Source organism: Brachyistius frenatus, unplaced genomic scaffold (assembly GCF_029030835.1).
Source record: "Brachyistius frenatus isolate BFR_SWC_R1_liver_20210118 unplaced genomic scaffold, ASM2903083v1 Contig_23, whole genome shotgun sequence".
Taxonomy (NCBI): Eukaryota; Metazoa; Chordata; class Actinopteri; family Embiotocidae; genus Brachyistius; species Brachyistius frenatus.
In genome coordinates this window covers 2,838,433-2,855,327 of record NW_027210622.1, presented here as the reverse complement: position 1 = coordinate 2,855,327, position 16,895 = coordinate 2,838,433, and the positions used below count along the sequence as shown (strand labels likewise).

General features: G+C 40.1%; 2 protein-coding genes across 4 annotated transcripts; both read left to right on the top strand.

The window, feature by feature from the left end:
• The first annotated feature begins 544 nt into the window (after nucleotides 1–544).
• On the top strand, nucleotides 545–11,642 carry fip1l1b (FIP1 like 1b (S. cerevisiae)). 3 transcript variants are annotated; one of them, XM_069697361.1, is made up of 17 exons: nucleotides 547–574; nucleotides 707–822; nucleotides 1,481–1,535; nucleotides 2,193–2,259; nucleotides 2,383–2,495; nucleotides 2,787–2,851; nucleotides 2,960–3,070; nucleotides 3,695–3,825; nucleotides 4,611–4,729; nucleotides 5,594–5,647; nucleotides 7,089–7,188; nucleotides 7,321–7,477; nucleotides 7,566–7,647; nucleotides 8,936–8,991; nucleotides 9,173–9,362; nucleotides 9,777–9,923; nucleotides 10,979–11,642. In XM_069697361.1, the coding sequence occupies exons 2-17, from the start codon at nucleotides 744–746 to the stop codon at nucleotides 11,121–11,123; spliced, it is 1,671 nt and encodes a 556-aa protein (XP_069553462.1). In that variant the 5' UTR covers nucleotides 547–574; nucleotides 707–743; the 3' UTR covers nucleotides 11,124–11,642. The 3 variants fall into 3 exon arrangements, with proteins under 3 accessions (XP_069553463.1, XP_069553461.1, XP_069553462.1); XM_069697362.1 differs by having other exon boundaries at nucleotides 545–822; nucleotides 10,982–11,642; XM_069697360.1 differs by having other exon boundaries at nucleotides 545–822.
• Nucleotides 11,643–12,399: 757 nt separating this feature from the next.
• Nucleotides 12,400–15,912, top strand: LOC138620294 (uncharacterized). Its single transcript, XM_069697358.1, has 6 exons — nucleotides 12,400–12,602; nucleotides 13,931–14,073; nucleotides 14,669–14,730; nucleotides 14,912–15,025; nucleotides 15,255–15,353; nucleotides 15,454–15,912. The coding sequence occupies exons 1-6, from the start codon at nucleotides 12,498–12,500 to the stop codon at nucleotides 15,576–15,578; spliced, it is 648 nt and encodes a 215-aa protein (XP_069553459.1). The 5' UTR covers nucleotides 12,400–12,497; the 3' UTR covers nucleotides 15,579–15,912.
• The last annotated feature ends 983 nt before the right edge of the window (nucleotides 15,913–16,895 follow it).

Genomic DNA, 16,895 nt, shown 5'->3' with positions numbered 1-16,895 from the left:
AATTTGCAACATTGGCATTTCGGTTTACTTGTCTTTGTTGATCAATAAATCAAATGCATGATAGTTATTAATTTTAAATAACATTAATCGTGTGAAATAGCTGAGATAAACAGATGATCGCTCCACACATCCAAATAACAGCAGCGGTGATGCAATCAGGATGTAATCTAACATGAGATGGATCCATTTGTTTGGTGTCAATCTTGTTGATGCCAGTATCAATACTTAAAACAGACATTCATATCAGTATTGATACTTCGGGGATCAATGCACCTACTCCAAAGACAAAGCAGTGACAGGGCAAGAAAGCAGAGCAGCTGTCACACAACAAAGAAGTAATTGTGAGACCTTTAAGAAGTGTATTCAGATTTTTTTAATTTTTTTATTTTTTATTTATACCATCACACCCAATACAGTTCAGTTCAATGAACCTCAAATGGGCCAACACACAGTTGCTACCTGAATGGAGAGTGGTTCATCCTGTCCGCCAGGGGGCGCTCTGATTTCTGCCTCAACAGTTCGACCTTTACCGGGAAGCCAACAATCTCTTCCGGGTTCACACAGACTCGCAGAGGTTCGACATGAATCTATGAAGTCATAATTTATGTACATAACTACGAATTGTACCCGTATTTTTTGCCTTCATAAGCTTTTTTTGTTGTTGTCGTCGTCGTCGTCGTCGTTGTTGTTGTTGTTGTTGTTGAAGAAGACGCTGGTGGTTGAGCTCTCCGTGCTAACTAAACATGTCTGCGGAGGAAGCGGACAAAACAACCACCACTGATGCCAGCGCTGGGGATGAGGAAGAGGAATGGCTGTACGGAGGTAAAAAAAACAAAACAACGAGCTACCGACTCCTCGTAACCGACAGACTCAGTGAGTCTGTTGTTCATGAACCGACAAATAAAACTGTTCGTAGCAGAGAGGAGCGTTAGCTCGGAAGCTAAGCTAACAGCACCTGTTTAAACATTCAAAGATCCCCTCGGCTTGTATACTATGTTGTATACTATGTTGTATACTATGTTGTATTCTTGTATACTATGTTGTATACTATCTTGTATACTATGTTGTATACTATCTTGTATACTTTGTTGTATACTATGTTGTATACTATCTTGTATACTATGTTGTATACTATATTGTATACTTTGTTGTATACTATGTTGTATACTATGTTGTATACTTTGTTGTATACTATCTTGTATACTTTGTTGTATACTATATTGTATACTTTGTTGTATACTATGTTGTATACTATCTTGTATACTATGTTGTATACTATCTTGTATTCTTGTATACTATGTTGTATACTATCTTGTATACTTTGTTGTATACTATCTTGTATACTATGTTGTATGAGGGCTGTACATTGGTTAATACTCTTTCTGCTTGTGTCAGTTAGATTTTGAGCATCGGTCAAATATGAATAGCTAATAGCCTGTAGTGCCGAAGGAGGCTGAAATAACTCACTTTTTTGTTCCAGATGAGTCTGAGACCAAAGAAGACGATGAAGAAGCCAAGCTGAACGCTGCAGTCGGGTAACCAAACACCCTCACTGACCTTCACACACATCTTGGATTTGTTGTAAAACATTTAAACCCTTTTCAGAAGACACCTGTTCGTGGGAGAACTACAATATAAAGATGTAAAGATTGACAAGCGGCCAAAACTTTACTACTTTTTCTTTCTTTTTTTTTTTTGAATCCATATTACAGATATATACACTCACGTCCTAGTTTAAGGTACACTTAGCTAAAGGCAATGCAATAAATCCTACTTTATCTAGAAACGAGAAGCACGTCTTTCACATACTTATCCAAAGTCAGTGTCTGACTGCAGCAGACGAGGTCGGCAGGTTCCCGATTTCAGAGAAGCGCGCAGCAAGAGATGTACTACTTTGGATTTGATCAGCAACGTCGTATATTGCATATAAGAATTGGTAACGCATTTTCTCACACGGGCTATTGGAAGGTGTCTTCGTCTCAGATGTTTGATTTTAGTGAGTTAATCCTGTGTATTTTGGGGTTTGAGTTGTTTCCTATTTAAGTTTATTCTGACGGGAGCGTGTTTTTTTTTCCATGATTGTCATTATATGTGTAAATTCCTGTGTTATATTGCTGTTGCTGTTAGAATATTTGGTTCTTATGCGTATGATTTTAAGAAACTTTATATTTAAAGGATTATCTTATCTGCAGTGCACCTGCTGATGGTTCAACAGAAAATGCTGCTGCACACGCCACAGGAAATGGAGTGGCCTCTGAGGTAGGCAGCTCCGCCGCACACGGTCTCGACATGTTGTGTGACGTGTTTATGAACCAACCTCCCTCCCAGAAACGCAACGTCCTTGGTCGTCGCGTGTCTCATCCTGGTTTTCTGGACTTTCAGGCCACAGGTGAAGCTGCCGGTGAGGACGTGGACAGTGACAGTGACAGTGATGATGACGATGATGATGTCCGCGTCACCATTGGCGATATTAAAACTGGAGCACCTCAATACACGTAGGTTTCAGTCAAATGGTGGCGTTTTACAGATGATTTCAACAGTTATTGGCTGCTTTTTAAATAAGCTACTGGGTGAGGTTTTGTAATACAAATGTAACTTAATATATTAAATGTTTGTTGGAAACAAGGAAAACTGAGTATTTCTATTTTTTTTCTAATTACTGATAGTAATCCTACTTAGCTCTTAGTCTGATGTATTTCAAAGAGGGTTGATATTGAATATTGTTATTCAGAGTTGATCTTTGGGATATTTGTTACAGAGTTTTAATGATATTTGTTTCCTCTCAGGCCTTATGGAGCTCCACCTGTCAACCTTAACATAAAGACAACAGGCTCCAGACCATACGGACAAGGTCTGACTCTCTATTAGTTACACATTTTTAATAATTATTTTCAAAATGCTTCTGACTGGTTACTTGGTGCAAAAACATCTATTAACTTGTTGGGTTGTTTGATTTCAGTCTCCACAAAGCTGAAGGGAGTAGATCTCGATGCAGCTGGAAACATTAACGGTGTCCCGGTGGTGGAGGTCGACATGGAGTCCTTTGAAGAGAAACCCTGGAGGAAGCCAGGTGTGTGTGTGTGTGTGTGTGTGTGTGTGTGTGTGTGTGTGTGTGTGTGTGTGTGTGTGTGCGTGTGCGTGTGCGTGTGCATGGCTAAAATAAAACAAACCTGTCAAAAACAGTTACTGCTCCTTTGGGCACCACAGTTGTATGCGTTTGCAGGATGTTTGCTGTCATTGAAATGTTTAACAGCAGTGGTGGGCAAATAGAGGCCAGTGGACCCAAATTTGTCCCTCCATTTGAAATGTAAGGCACCACAATCACAATTGTGGTTGTTACTTTTACAGTTTGTTTCATGACTTTAATGTCTCAAAATCTTCTGTAAATAACTGTACATATACAAGGCTTACTTAAATGTGAGTCAATAATTTCTCCCTAACAGTAATATTATTTTCATAGCGCATTAGATAGGTTGCTGTGGCTTTGTTAGCCCTCACCGACTATTTGAACAATTTGAAAATTGAACAAACTTAAAATGAAATAAAATACTCAAAATATATCTCCAACATGAACATGTCTGTAAATCGACGTTGGCCCCTCATTTTACAATGCTGAAAAAAGTGGACCAATTCGCTGACCCCATGATGTACAGGGTTTCTCAGTATTTCACTGAATGTGTGTTTGTGTGTGTAGGAGCGGACCTGTCTGACTATTTCAACTACGGCTTCAATGAAGACACGTGGAAGGCCTACTGTGAGAAACAGAAAAGGCTGCGCATGGGCCTCGAGGTCTCCACAGTCGGCTCGGTTACGAGCAAGATCACTGTAAGATACCTCTTGTTTGTTTATGTCTCTCCTTCACTTCACACTTCATCTGCTTTCTGTCACTTCTTAAGCATCTCCTTCTCATCACAGCGGTTTGCCACATGCTTCAGTGCATATGAAATTTCTCTTGCCTGCTTTAACTGGAAACTTTTATGATAAGAAACCAATTAAAAAGATGGTATCTATGTATATAGAGTTTTTCTCTATCAGAGTTTAAAATTTGCTGAAAAAGCTTCCTGGTTGCGCTAGGGTTCACAGACTTTTTTGATTTTTACAGAATCTGGATCATGCAAACAGTTTATTTTATTATTTTTATTTCATTTTGGCAACATTTCAAACGGGAATTGTAAAATAAAGGTTTTAGGTTCGGCGGATTAGTTTAAGGACCGTTTTCTACTTTGGCGATTTTGTTTGTTTGTTTTTTAAATTTAAAGAAAACATGCTTTTCAAATCTGCTGGCAAAAGGTTCACGATCTTTTTTTTTTTAAATTTTACACTTGATAGTAAACAGTCCAGAGTCTCAATTATTTGATTTGATTATTTATTTGTTGTTACTGACAACATGCTACATTTGAATGCCTTAACTGTTTAAGTAATCTTGACTAATAATGGATATTTTTTCAAAATTATTGAAAACATTTATTTTATACAATATTCAACTGTGAATTAAGTGCACAGATACACCTCTATTGTTTGACTGTATCTTCAGTCAAATCAACACTCGCTGTCTCCACTATGACAGACACATGAAATATATTAATAAGCTTGTTTTGTCTCTTTCCCAGGTGCAGCAGGGCAGGACAGGTAATGAAAAGGACGTGTCCAGTTTAGCTGTTCACACCTCCAAGCCAGACTTTACATCTCCCGTCAACCTGTACAAGTCTGCTGTCAGTCAGGTCACCAGGTAGGTGACACCTCTGCTTGTATCTTCACTTATCAAGTAACTCGAGGGGAGGGGGAGGGGGGATGAAGATACTTTAAACCGTAGTAAAGGGAGAAGGCTCACACCACATATAGTTAACTGTCCATTTTCAAAGGAAGAAAGTGGAATACATTTTCCTCGCTGGCGACAGCCTTGGACAGAGGCATTATGTTTTGGGGTTTTCCGTCTGTTTGTCCCATTCTTGTGAGCACAAAATGTCAGGAACGCCATGAGAGAATATTTTCAAATTTGGTACAAACATTCAATTAGATTCAAAGATGAACTCGTCAGATTTTGGTGGCCAAAGGTTAAACATTTGTGGCCATAACTCAAGAATTTAAACGTTAGTTATGAGAAAATGTCACAGACGTCTAATGGGTTAAAACAAGAGATTTTATTTCCAAAAGGTCAACTTCCCTTTGACATCAAAAAGTTATGCAAAAACCATTTACTGGCCATTATTCAACACCACAACTCAGGAACAGAAGAGATTAAATTAAGCATATTTCACATGTGGTCAGATACTGAACTGGTGACACTAATCTTGTGTGTCCACTGTGAAACTGTGGTGATTGAATCGATGTTCTGTGCTTCTGCGATTGTGGACAGACATGGATATAAACTTCACCGTGATTAGTTGGTGGGGGTGAACAACCGTGAGGCGTTAATTCTATTTCAATTTCAACAGGCTCAGATACCAACTGGACTCATAAAGACCCATTAAAAACCAACCTGGTCACCTCCAGGTCAAAGAAGTCACCTTCCCATCGGCTGTATGTGTATGTTTGTGTGTGTTAGTGCCAATGTTACTCTCATCACCCCTGTCCTTTTGTTTCAAAATGGTAGGATCTCTCCCCCTCAGTGGACTGGCCCGCCTCCTCAAGACATGTCCTACTATACGTAAGTGGGCATGGCCATGTCCTTCTGAGGTTGAATGGGCCTGATGGGAAAACATCGGGGGCCTGTTCTTCTCTACTTCCAATGCCACAAAAACACATTCTTTTTTTTTTTTTTTTTTACCCACGCCATGTTTTTCTTTTGGGGTGGTTGATGTGCATGAGTCATAACTGGAAAGTTCACATAAGTTAGAGAAGGAGAGAAAACACCGGGCCAGTTGTTTACTATCAGAGTTAGTTGCTCCAAAGTAAAAGGTCATTTTGTAGTGATTGGACAAATTATTTACTCTTTATCACACATTTATATTTCTTACAGTTATGACCTCAACAGTAGGGCCCACAACACATGTCAATGAAGGTCCCTGGAACATGACATTCATTAATAATAAGAAATATTTTTAGATGGGGCACGATGCTGAGTTATGACATAATGCAGTGGGGAGCTTTGAAATGTCAAACCAGTGGGATCTCAGTATTTTTTTATAGATTTAAAAAAAAAAAAATTAAAACAAATAACATTGTGAAGGTGTTATTAACTGATTTATTCAGAAACACAGACCGGTGCAGCAGTATTTGTGGAGATGACGTCTGTTCTCCGGTCACTATTTTAGGTCTTCTTTATATGATTGTTTCTGTCTCTGAGCTCTGAAAGGCTGAAGTAGAACCAGGTCTGAAAAACATAACACTGTGTCCGGGACACACGGCCTGCCTTGCATGTGTGTTGCAGCGATCTCACTCTTTTGCTCCCGCTTGGTTGTGTGTTTGTCCACACGGCCAGCGTGTCTGCTACTCCCCAATGAGTTCGCTAAAATGGTTAAAAAAAAATTCACTTTGTATTATATACAATATTTATTTATATTTAATATAATGTCGCTGCTATGACATTCTTTATCAGCAGCGAGGCACGACACACATTTGATGGTAACAACCTCGACGTTCCACGGACGCCGTGCACATGCAGCACAGGCCGTGTGTCCGGGTCCTACCTGTAGTTTGTTCTCAGACTGATAAATCAGCCGAGCTGCAGTTATGGCTGATTTCATCTTACTCCAGACATAATGCAGTGCTGTATATGTTGGATGATAAAAACAAGGAACTGCTGTTCTGATAAGTAGGTCTGAGATCATTTACATTGTTTGTCGACCGGAGAGCAAGTTGACTTTTATACAGTCAAATTGTTTTCATAAAAACAAGTGTAAGGGACCCATATCAAGGTCGTTTGTTATGCGTGTACGTTAAATAAATACTATTAGCTGATCAGTATTCAGCCGCCAAAACCTTGTATCAGTCGGGCTGTAATTGTCATCATATTTCTGAAACTGAGCAGCCTGTAGAAATGATTTAGGACTCGGTTATCGTGACTTTCTTGTTTGTTTATAGTAACTATGAAAGTAGTCTATCTGAATGTGCTGTTTCTTATGGATCCTGCCCTTCGACTTTTCCAGGAAGACGAGCGGCACCATTGATGTGATTGGTGGACAATTGGCCACAATCAGCAGGGTTGAAGGTCGTCGCAGACACAATCTAGAGGGCAATAATATTCAGGTACAATAGACAGGAGAAGACCTCTGAGTTGATAAACCTCTTGACGTATCTTTAATATTTTACTCGGTTGAGGTCGTACCTCTACCTCCTGCTGCTCTTCGAGTCGTCCTAAACTCTCCTGTTATTGTGCAGGTGATCTCTGAACACTCGACGTCAGACACCGAACCAACTCCAGCTAAGATACCCACCTTCTTCCCTCCTGGACCAATTCCTCCAAACATACCCCCACCTCCATTTCTCCCACCGCCACCAAACGTTAGCACCGCGCCCCCTCTCATCCCCCCACCCAGTAAGTACTTTTCTCCCTTCGTATTAAAAATAAATCTGTTTTGCTTTCAGTGTGTTTTACTCTCCCTCCTACCTCTTCTCTGTTGTAGGGCTGCCCATCACTGTCCCTCCCCCTGGTTTTCCTCCTCCACCTAGCGGGCCTCCTCCTGCTATCATCCCCACTATGGACAGGTAACACAACCTGTACACACACCCTCAAAAAGCTAGTGACCAAATAATCATTCAAACTCTACATTAAATGTTGGTGATTATGAAGCAAGGTCAACGATTTGAACTCAAATTAGAGGGAATATATTCAAAACAAAATTTAGATGGTTGTAAGACAGAAATACGGTTAAAATGGCAGCATATCTGCCCAGGAGGTATTTTTAAAGTTGTTTTATCTCGTGCTTCAAGGGTATTTTATTCACCTCATTGCAGTGGTTGTGCATTGGGCTCTGAGCAGTGTCAGAACATGAGTGACCTACAGTTCAGCACAGTGCGTGACCCATCCAGTGTCGACACAGACAGCTGCTAATCACTCTATTCCTTCCGTGTAGACAAGGTGTGAAAGGTTCAGTGTCGCCCTTTAAGACATTCTTCAGAGGTACTTCCAGACTTGCCTCATCAAACAGAAAACTTGAATTGAAAAGGTTATTTGTTTTCTTTATTCTGCATCAAAAAAAGCTTTTTACCACTAAAAATCATATAAAACTGACCATGAAGACGTTTAATGTTTACTTTCTTTACAAAATTGCATAATAAGCAAACTGGATACCTCACGACCTCAGAGTTAAAGTGTTAAAAAAATGGCCTCACAGTTTGTAACTGTGTATAGCATTAGTCATACTTTAATTTTGGGGATGATCCTGATATTAGGAAGTTAAAAATTCTGAGATCGATACATGTGGTTATCAAACACTTATATGTAAAGGAGGCTGGATATTTTACAGTTTAATAATAAAGCTTACTGACCAAAAAGAAGTTGAAACAATAAACTTCAATGTGACAATTATAAATAACACAGCGCAACAAAAACTTTTCCAAATTGCCATAAGCATATTTTTCTGTTTTGTAGAAGAAAAGTTTTCATGTTGGACAATATATACGCCAATATCAATATATCTGATTGGTCAATATCTGTCTATAAAAACGGCCAATTGATGATCCGGTTGGGATCTTATTGAGTTTCAGTCAAATCTAAAACACAACAAATTACAGGGATGACTGTATTTGTAACTTTAAATGAAAGCAGTTGGTTTTAACATTTTGCGTGGAGGTTGTTGTTATGAAGACACGTCAAAACACTGTTTAACAACACTGTTCACTGCATGACTTTTTCCTGCCTCATTGTGTGGCCATTGTAATGACGGAAGTACAACGACACACACACACACACACACACACACACACACACACACACACACACACACACACACACTACTGTATGTGTAATATGTTGCCTTTTCTGTTTGCACAGCGGCCACACTGGAGGTTACGATGGACGCTCGGTCCCTCCATACCCGTTTCCTCAAGGTAGAAAGCTCCACAGCATCTTCTGTTCTTTTTAACCTCCAGTGACAACAAATGATACAACTTCATTAAAACAGGGATGATGTGCGTCGTTAGAGATGTGTTGTGACGTGCGAGAAATATCCGTAGCGAAGACATGCGCAAAACATCTGAAGACAAACTCCCCTCGTCTTCATATGTCCAGGTGCTTACCCTCCACCGATGGCTGGAGGTGTGCCTCCTCCTTGGCCCCCGATGATGGAAAACGCCAAACCCTGGGAATACTATCCCCGTCGAGACGACAAGAGAGACAAGGACAGAGAAAGACCAAGAGAGAGGACACATGAGCGGGAGCGAGAGAGGGAGCACAGCCCTTCAGCTATGAGCTACACCAGGTGGGAAGGACACACACGCGCACACACACACACGCACACACACACACACACGCGCACACACACACACACGCACGCACACGCGCGCGCACACACGCACAGTATGTGAACCATGATGTGACATATTCAGACAAATAACGGTGTCATAATGAGCGGGCCAGACCCATTGCAAATTAGTCTGCGATGTCTTGAATGTCTCTTAAAGGGGAACACTGAGTAAATAGCAGAATCATTTTCACGCATCCACAGTTACAGACACTGTAGAAATATTTGTTGACGGGCTGAAACTTAAACTGAAAGACTTGTGTTTTGCAGCTTGAACCACAGAATGGTTTGTTTGGTATGCCTGCAGACACGAGATAAAAAAAAATTAAAAAAAAAAAAGTTAACAGCTCTCGTCCTTTCTTACTGCCACAGCGATGACGAGCGGTATCGTTACCGTGAGTACCAGGAGCGCGCCTACGGAGAGCGACATCGCGACCGGTCGAGCCGAGAGAAAGAGGAGAGACACAGAGAGAGGCGGCACAGAGAGAAAGAGGAGGGACGCCATAAGTCCTCTCGCAGGTAAAGGACCTCGCACAGCGAGCGTTACTTCCCAGGCCGACGGATTCATCATTTAACGCTACATTAGTTTTGAGGCTTCATACATACGGGGCTTGTTTACAATGACTGCATCCGCTATGTTCCATTTCTGCACTGTTGGAGGCAGCTCTTGGAGTCTTATCTAGTTTGTTCAGGTCTTTTTTTTTTTTTTTTTTCCCACTTATTGGGGAAGTTTAAAGTCCAATAGCCACAGCTAGTTTCACCTGAGATTCATTAATGTGGGCTGAACACGTCAGTAAGTTTCTCTACGAATGCAAAAACAGATGTTTTGAAAAACGAATTAGCATGTGAATAAACACAGACTTATGTCAGAAATAAATAGGTCTGATATATTTCCTTTTAGTGGTTTGTCATGATGTCATGTATGTGGCCATCAAATACATTTCTCAAACCTTTTCATAACAGTCACTGTTTTAAGCAATACATAAACAGTCAGCTGTCAGCAGTGTTTTCACCAGCCTGCAGCGCTAACGCTAGCGGAATTGGTTTGATAACTGTGGCTCATAGGTGCAAAAGCGTGCCGCTAATTTCTAGCCAATGAGCATTTGTTGCAGGGGAAATAAAATGAGAGGAACTGTAGACATGATTCTGCTGTTGTCACTGTAAACTGCATTTGTGCCGTTATGAAACGAGAAGACCGACGGGCCTAGCGGCGGCTTTTTCACGGGAGGATGTTTAAATGACAAACTGAATCTTTCTGTGAAAGTATATCGCAACGTTTTCTATTGTATTTCCTCCGCCTCCTCCCCCTCTGTTCTTCCTTTTTCCAAGTTGCTGTCACGCTGCCTCTTCGTCATTCTCTTTGTCCTCGCGTCCCTTCTCCATTTTCCTTCCTCTCTTCTTTTGTCCCTATTGATCTCCCAATCTTTCTTTTCTCACCTTCTCTCCCGTATACTGTCTCGTCTCCACACGCCTGCCCTTTACCTTGCCGCCGATATCTTTCCTTGACCTTCTGTCTCTCCCCTCTCCTCACATCCCCTGCCCTTTTCACACCTTCGTCCTTCTCCTCTCATTAGCAGCAGTAGCAGAAGGAGGCACGACAGCGAGGAGGGCGACAGCCACCGGAGGCACAAACACAAGAAGAGCAAGAGGAGCAAGGAGGGCAAAGAGGCCAGTGGGGAGATCAGCGCAGACCAAGAGAACCAGGAGGTCATGGAGTAGCGATGAGCCTCCCTCCCTCTCCCCCCTCCCCCCACACCCCCACCCCACCCCACCCCCCTCCGTCTCTCCTCTGTCTGTCTGTCTGTCTGTCTCCGTACTGACGGGGAAAGGAGAAAATGTGCAGGAGACCAACAAAACCAGAAAGTCGCCGAGCGATCGATGAGCCCTGTCACTCTCCTCTCCATCAATCTCCATCCTCCTCCATCCCGCTGTCATCCATCCTCCGCATCACTTCAGGACGGAAGGAGGTGAAGGAAGAGACGGTCGTCCTCTTCATCCATCTTTCCATCAGTATCTGACATCCGGCAGAGCATCCACCACCTTCTTCCTCCCCCCCGACCCTTCTCTCAGAGCGCTGCTGTAATATGTAGGCCACGCTCAGAGATTTTCACTGTATAGTCAGGATGATCAGCAGAGTTTTTCCATTTCTGTTATTTGTTTGTTGTCCTTTTGTTTTGTCCTGTATGAAGACATCTAAAGAAATCTCTGTTAAGTTCAATTAAAATAGACTTTTTGATAGGACGTCTCTTTGTGACTTTATATTTTTTTATTTTATTTTGCAATGAGTAGTCCAATAACGTATTCGTTTGTCAATAGTGGTTGATAATAATATTTCACAGGCGTTGATAACTCTATAGTCTACCCATTATGTAAGGACATTTTGTCCAGTACAGTATTTGACAACAATTATAAATTTATATAAGGACATGTTTTAAAGAAGGATTCTCATTCATTATGTCTTTATACACCAGTCTGCAGTTCTGGAGGCCCATAAGATGTTGGCATTTAATAAACACTCACATCTGCTTACAACTACACTTGAGATGCACTTTTACTTCTGTGAGACTTAGACCTGGGGACTTTTTGCTTTGCAGTGATACTAATTTGACTGAAGTATCATGAATGATCTGGATACTTTCTAACTTATTGATGCTGCCGTTAATAGCGTGTTGTTCTCTGTGCTAAAAAAAATAAGTGCCTCTGATTCATTTGAAAGTTGCTGTTTTCCAGTGAAAAGTGGGAAAACCTGACAATATGTGAGCATGAAGGTGTGACGAACAGCAGAGTGTGAACCTGTTTTGTGGAGATCGCAGGTGTTTATGAGTGTCAGTGACCGATCAGCGAGGATTATCCGAAAGATTAGGGACAACATATTAGAATGAATACTGTATAACAGCATGCCAGGGATCGGGTTTAGCATACCACAAACAGGTCAAAGTTTCCCCCTGGATTGTTTACTTTGGTTATGTCACCACACAGTAACATGGATATCTGCTGCATCCAGAGGGGACAAATTCAGTCAAACAGAGAGGCACTTGCAAGAGCTTCTGAAGTAAAGTTTGAGGAAACAAAGAGGAAAGAGCCATCCGCAGGATGAAGCGTGTTGTTGTGTTGCTGAGTCTTCTGTCACTGGGACACTCTGCTCCTGTGAGCAGCTGTGACAGTCTGCTGAAACCAATAACCATCAGCACAGAACAAGTAAGTTCTCCACTGTTTTGCTTTGATTCATAAGAATCCTGCTCCGGGTTTTGAATATCATCAGACTTAAAACAAAGATTATAAAAAGCAAGAAAGAATGAAGTCAGAAAGCTGTGTATCAGCGGGAAAGGATGATGTTTAAGTAAGTAATACTTCGACGGATACAATTGAATGTTGCATGTTGAATTTTGTTTTGCATAATCAGAGCTTTAATCATGTAAAGGTAAGCAACATCTACTGTCTTCAGTTTTGAATCAAATTCAATTTGATTCATTCTAGATATGAAACTGGAATCATAAAAACTCTTCTGTGGCAGAGCTACAGATCAAGCTATGAGGGAAAATTTGAATCCATAAGCAGAATCCAGTGTGTTCAAGCTTGTTTCTAACTAATTTCTCACTTCACTGATTCCCTGTCTGATCTTTAAAATGGAGGGGAAATGTCATCCAGTTTCCCAAAGCCCAAGGTGCAGCCTCAAATGTCTTGTTTTGACCTAACCAACTGTTACAACTAAAAGGTATTCAGTTTATTATAATGGAGAAATAAATGAAACAGAAATCATTCACATTTACGAAGCTGCAATTTGAAAAATTTTGCATTTTTTAAATAAAGAAATATTACTCAATGATTAATCAATTATCCAAATAGTTGACAAATACTTTTCTGTGAGTCAACTAATTGATAAATTGCATAGTCATTGCAGCTATAAATGAAATGTTGCCCCTCTAAAGTAAATCTCCAAAGTAATTTTTCAAAATAAAATACATGCTGTACACGTACTCGTGCCATGGTTTCTCTGTGATCTCTCTTTGGATCCTATTTTTTGGCCCCAGCAAATCCCCAGTTAACCCTTTCTTTCACAGGCCTTTCACTTCCAAAAAAATTAACATTTCCTGGAAAGAACTATGTAATCTGGCTCTAATTAAAGAGAAAGCAGGGCTGTCCTTGAAAGTTTTTTAGTTTAAGCACGAGTAAACATTTCTTAATCATTGTTCTTTGTTTGTTTCAGATTTTTGCATGTTGAGCTGACGTGCTGTGCACTGATGAAAAGACGGATTAGACACAGTGCCACAGCAATCAGTTGGATTTATTCAATTATGTACTTATCAGAACCTTTATCTTCCCAGTAATTAAAATACAAAGTTATTTCTGGATAATTTAATCTAAATCATTAGGGAAAATTTACAGATAATATCTAAAACCAAAGACCTGTAAAACAAAGCTTTACTAATTTTCTATGTGGCATCATATTTAATATCTCAAACATCACAGAACTTTCCCATGACCCATGAGTGTCATACCGTCTACTGTGTGTCTGTGTGCTCCAGATGTTGGGAAAGTGGCTGTACGTCGGCGGGAGCTCTGACCTCCCGGGAAGCCGCTCCCTGGGCCGCCTGATGACCAGTGCGTGGCTGAACATCACCGCAACCCCCCAGAGCAACGTCCTCAACCTCATCCAGACTCAGAGAATGTAAATTCCCTCTTGTCACTCTCACACCACAGAACCCAAAATAAGACATTTGAGACCAACGCGATTCCCACAGGAGTTTTTAAATAGGAATTCTGATGGTTCAAGCATTTTCACAAATCAGATTTACAGTCTGGACCAGATGAAAAAAACATGATTAAATGCAACAGGACGGAACTTTTCTTTTTGTTATATACAGGAAATATCTTGTTAATGAGATGTGTTTGCAAAAAATGCTGATGCAGCATTCAATTAATGATATATTTAAAAAATAATAAAAAAGGATTTGGTTTTTCAAATCACTATATTTTGTGTCTTGTTACAATATAAGTCTGGGATAGAAACAACTTGTCAATCAATAGATGAGGACATTTGGAGGGACTTTGGAGTCACCTGGTAAATGTCTGGGAAGAACTAGAAGAAACACTCTCCACATACATAACGTCATTTGATCTGTTGATAATTTAACATGTTGATTATAACATCTTGAAGTATTTAAAGTTAAACACAGTCTGCACCACTTTAGTTACTTCATTCTGCTGATGAAATAGTCGATCTTGATATCCTAAACTGATGCCGCTTATGTTCTTCTTCACAGATATGGTGCATGTTCAAGCTTAACGTACGATGTGACCTTTGAAAACAGCACAATGGTGATCGGTGAGTGAAAAAGAGCCACAAAGGGATTATTTTGAGTGTAAACCTGCATTCACATTATTTCCTCTGTGTGTGTGTGTGTGTGTGTGTGTGTGTGTGTGTGTGTGTGTGTGTGTGTGTGTGTGTGTGTGTGTGTGTGTGTGTGTGTGTGTGTGTGTGTGTGTGTGTGTGTGTGTGTATACAGAGAAACCTTTCTACCTTAAGGAAGTGTACCTGCCAACTGACTGCTCAGACTGTCTGGTTGTCTATGAAGGGGTTGTCTCTGGGAAAGATACGTTTACCAGCCTTCTTCTGTTCAGTAAGAAACACTCACTTATTAATCCAAAAACCCTGAGTGAACACAATAAATAAAATTAATATTGTTCTAATGAAATAATATTTTAAAAAAAGAGCTATTTTATGTGAGATCAAAGCAACAACAGATGTGAGAATCACAGATGAAGTCAGTGACTCCAGCTGCTCTCTGTTGCTTCATATTGAAATGAAACTTCTGTGATTGTCCCATACTCTGACATCTTTATTTCCAGGCAGGAGAAAGAGTGTCTTACCTGCTTACCAGGAAACGCTGCAGGAACAAGCAGAATGTCTCGGCATGTCGGCGCCCATCATGACAGACCCAAACTATGGTGAGAATTTGAACACATTTACTCGTGAGCCCATGCTGTGTGTAGCTCTGTAATGTCATACAATGGTGTTTATCTTTATTTTTTATGTCTATGTACACAGAAATGTGCCCAGACAACATCCCACCCTCTGAGGGCCTAAGTGCCCTCAACTCCTTGTTAGAGGCCAAGATGGGACATCGTGTTGCGAGGCTTCTTGATGCTTTTTTTGACATGTTTGTGAATTAGATTTTAATTAATTTGAATTGTGATTAAGCCTTTTTGTATTAAAAAAGTTTTCTAATACAAATTAGTATGGACGTCGTAATAAAATTAAGATTATAATGGTGGTAGAGCTATTTCATATTACAAATATTATAAGATATTTTTAAGACCCTTTTTATTGTGTTTATTACATAAATAGTCCTAAAGAAGATATATGGACGTAGGTACATACACATGCAAGATATCAACTGAAAACCTATATTAAATTTAATTTGTCATTTGAATAATCAGAACTTAACATCAGGTTTGGAGAGGATCTGTCTGCATCACTGACATTAATAAAAGTACATAACCTCAATTTGCCTCTCAGTGAACTTGATAGTTTTTTGTACACAATGATACCTTAATATACCAGAGTTGTGTCCTGGTAAGTGGTTAAAAATTAAAGACATGATTCAGGGACAACAATAACACTCTTCCAGTCAGGTGAACAGTGTGTAGCGAGGTAACCACTCATCCTATAAAGGTTGGACTTCAAAGTTTTGTACTGGACCTTTGAAACCCGTATTAAACACTAAGTTCAGTGATACCATTTACAATTATATTTATCAAACCCAATATGTCATAATATAATAGCCTATGTTATATTCTCCAAATCAGAGCGAGGCCAAAGTAAAACCAATGTTAGATCTATAAGGAGAAAAGTAGGTGTTCAGAAATATAAATAGCTATCTTATTTATTCAACATTAGTGAAACATCAGCATTAATTTATTATAGAAATGACAACACAGATTTAAATCACTGTCAGTCTGGCTGTCATCACTCAACTAATTGACCCCTCAGTATAAATATGTTGCTGAAATAAACCAGAATTTAATTGTTATTTACTGTGTACACTAGGCGTCACCGTAGGCTACTCATATCCAGAACTCAGGTATGAGTAGGTGGGTCACTATTGTCACGTGATTTACCCCGGAAGAGCAAAAATATTTTGACCGCTGTAGCACTAAAGTTTGTTGTCCTATAAATTCTGTTTTGGTTAATCGCTGGAAACTGGATTTTGCTGCACTGTGGAAACAATAGAAAAATAATGATCACTCTGTAATTGAAGAAACAGCCTGCAGATTGTTTCCAACGCGAGGCACAGCAGCTGGTGACGTCAGTAGCATCAAACAGAAGGGAAGAGCGTCAGCCAGGTAAGTCAGGTAAAGTAAGTAGGCTCGTTCACCACCACTCAGCAGATTATTCTGTTGACTTTTGTTCCCAGAGCCAAATGTCTCCCAGCTCTCTGCTCCTCTACCTGCCTGTTTCTTTGTTTCTTTATGTTTTGTTGTTGTTGT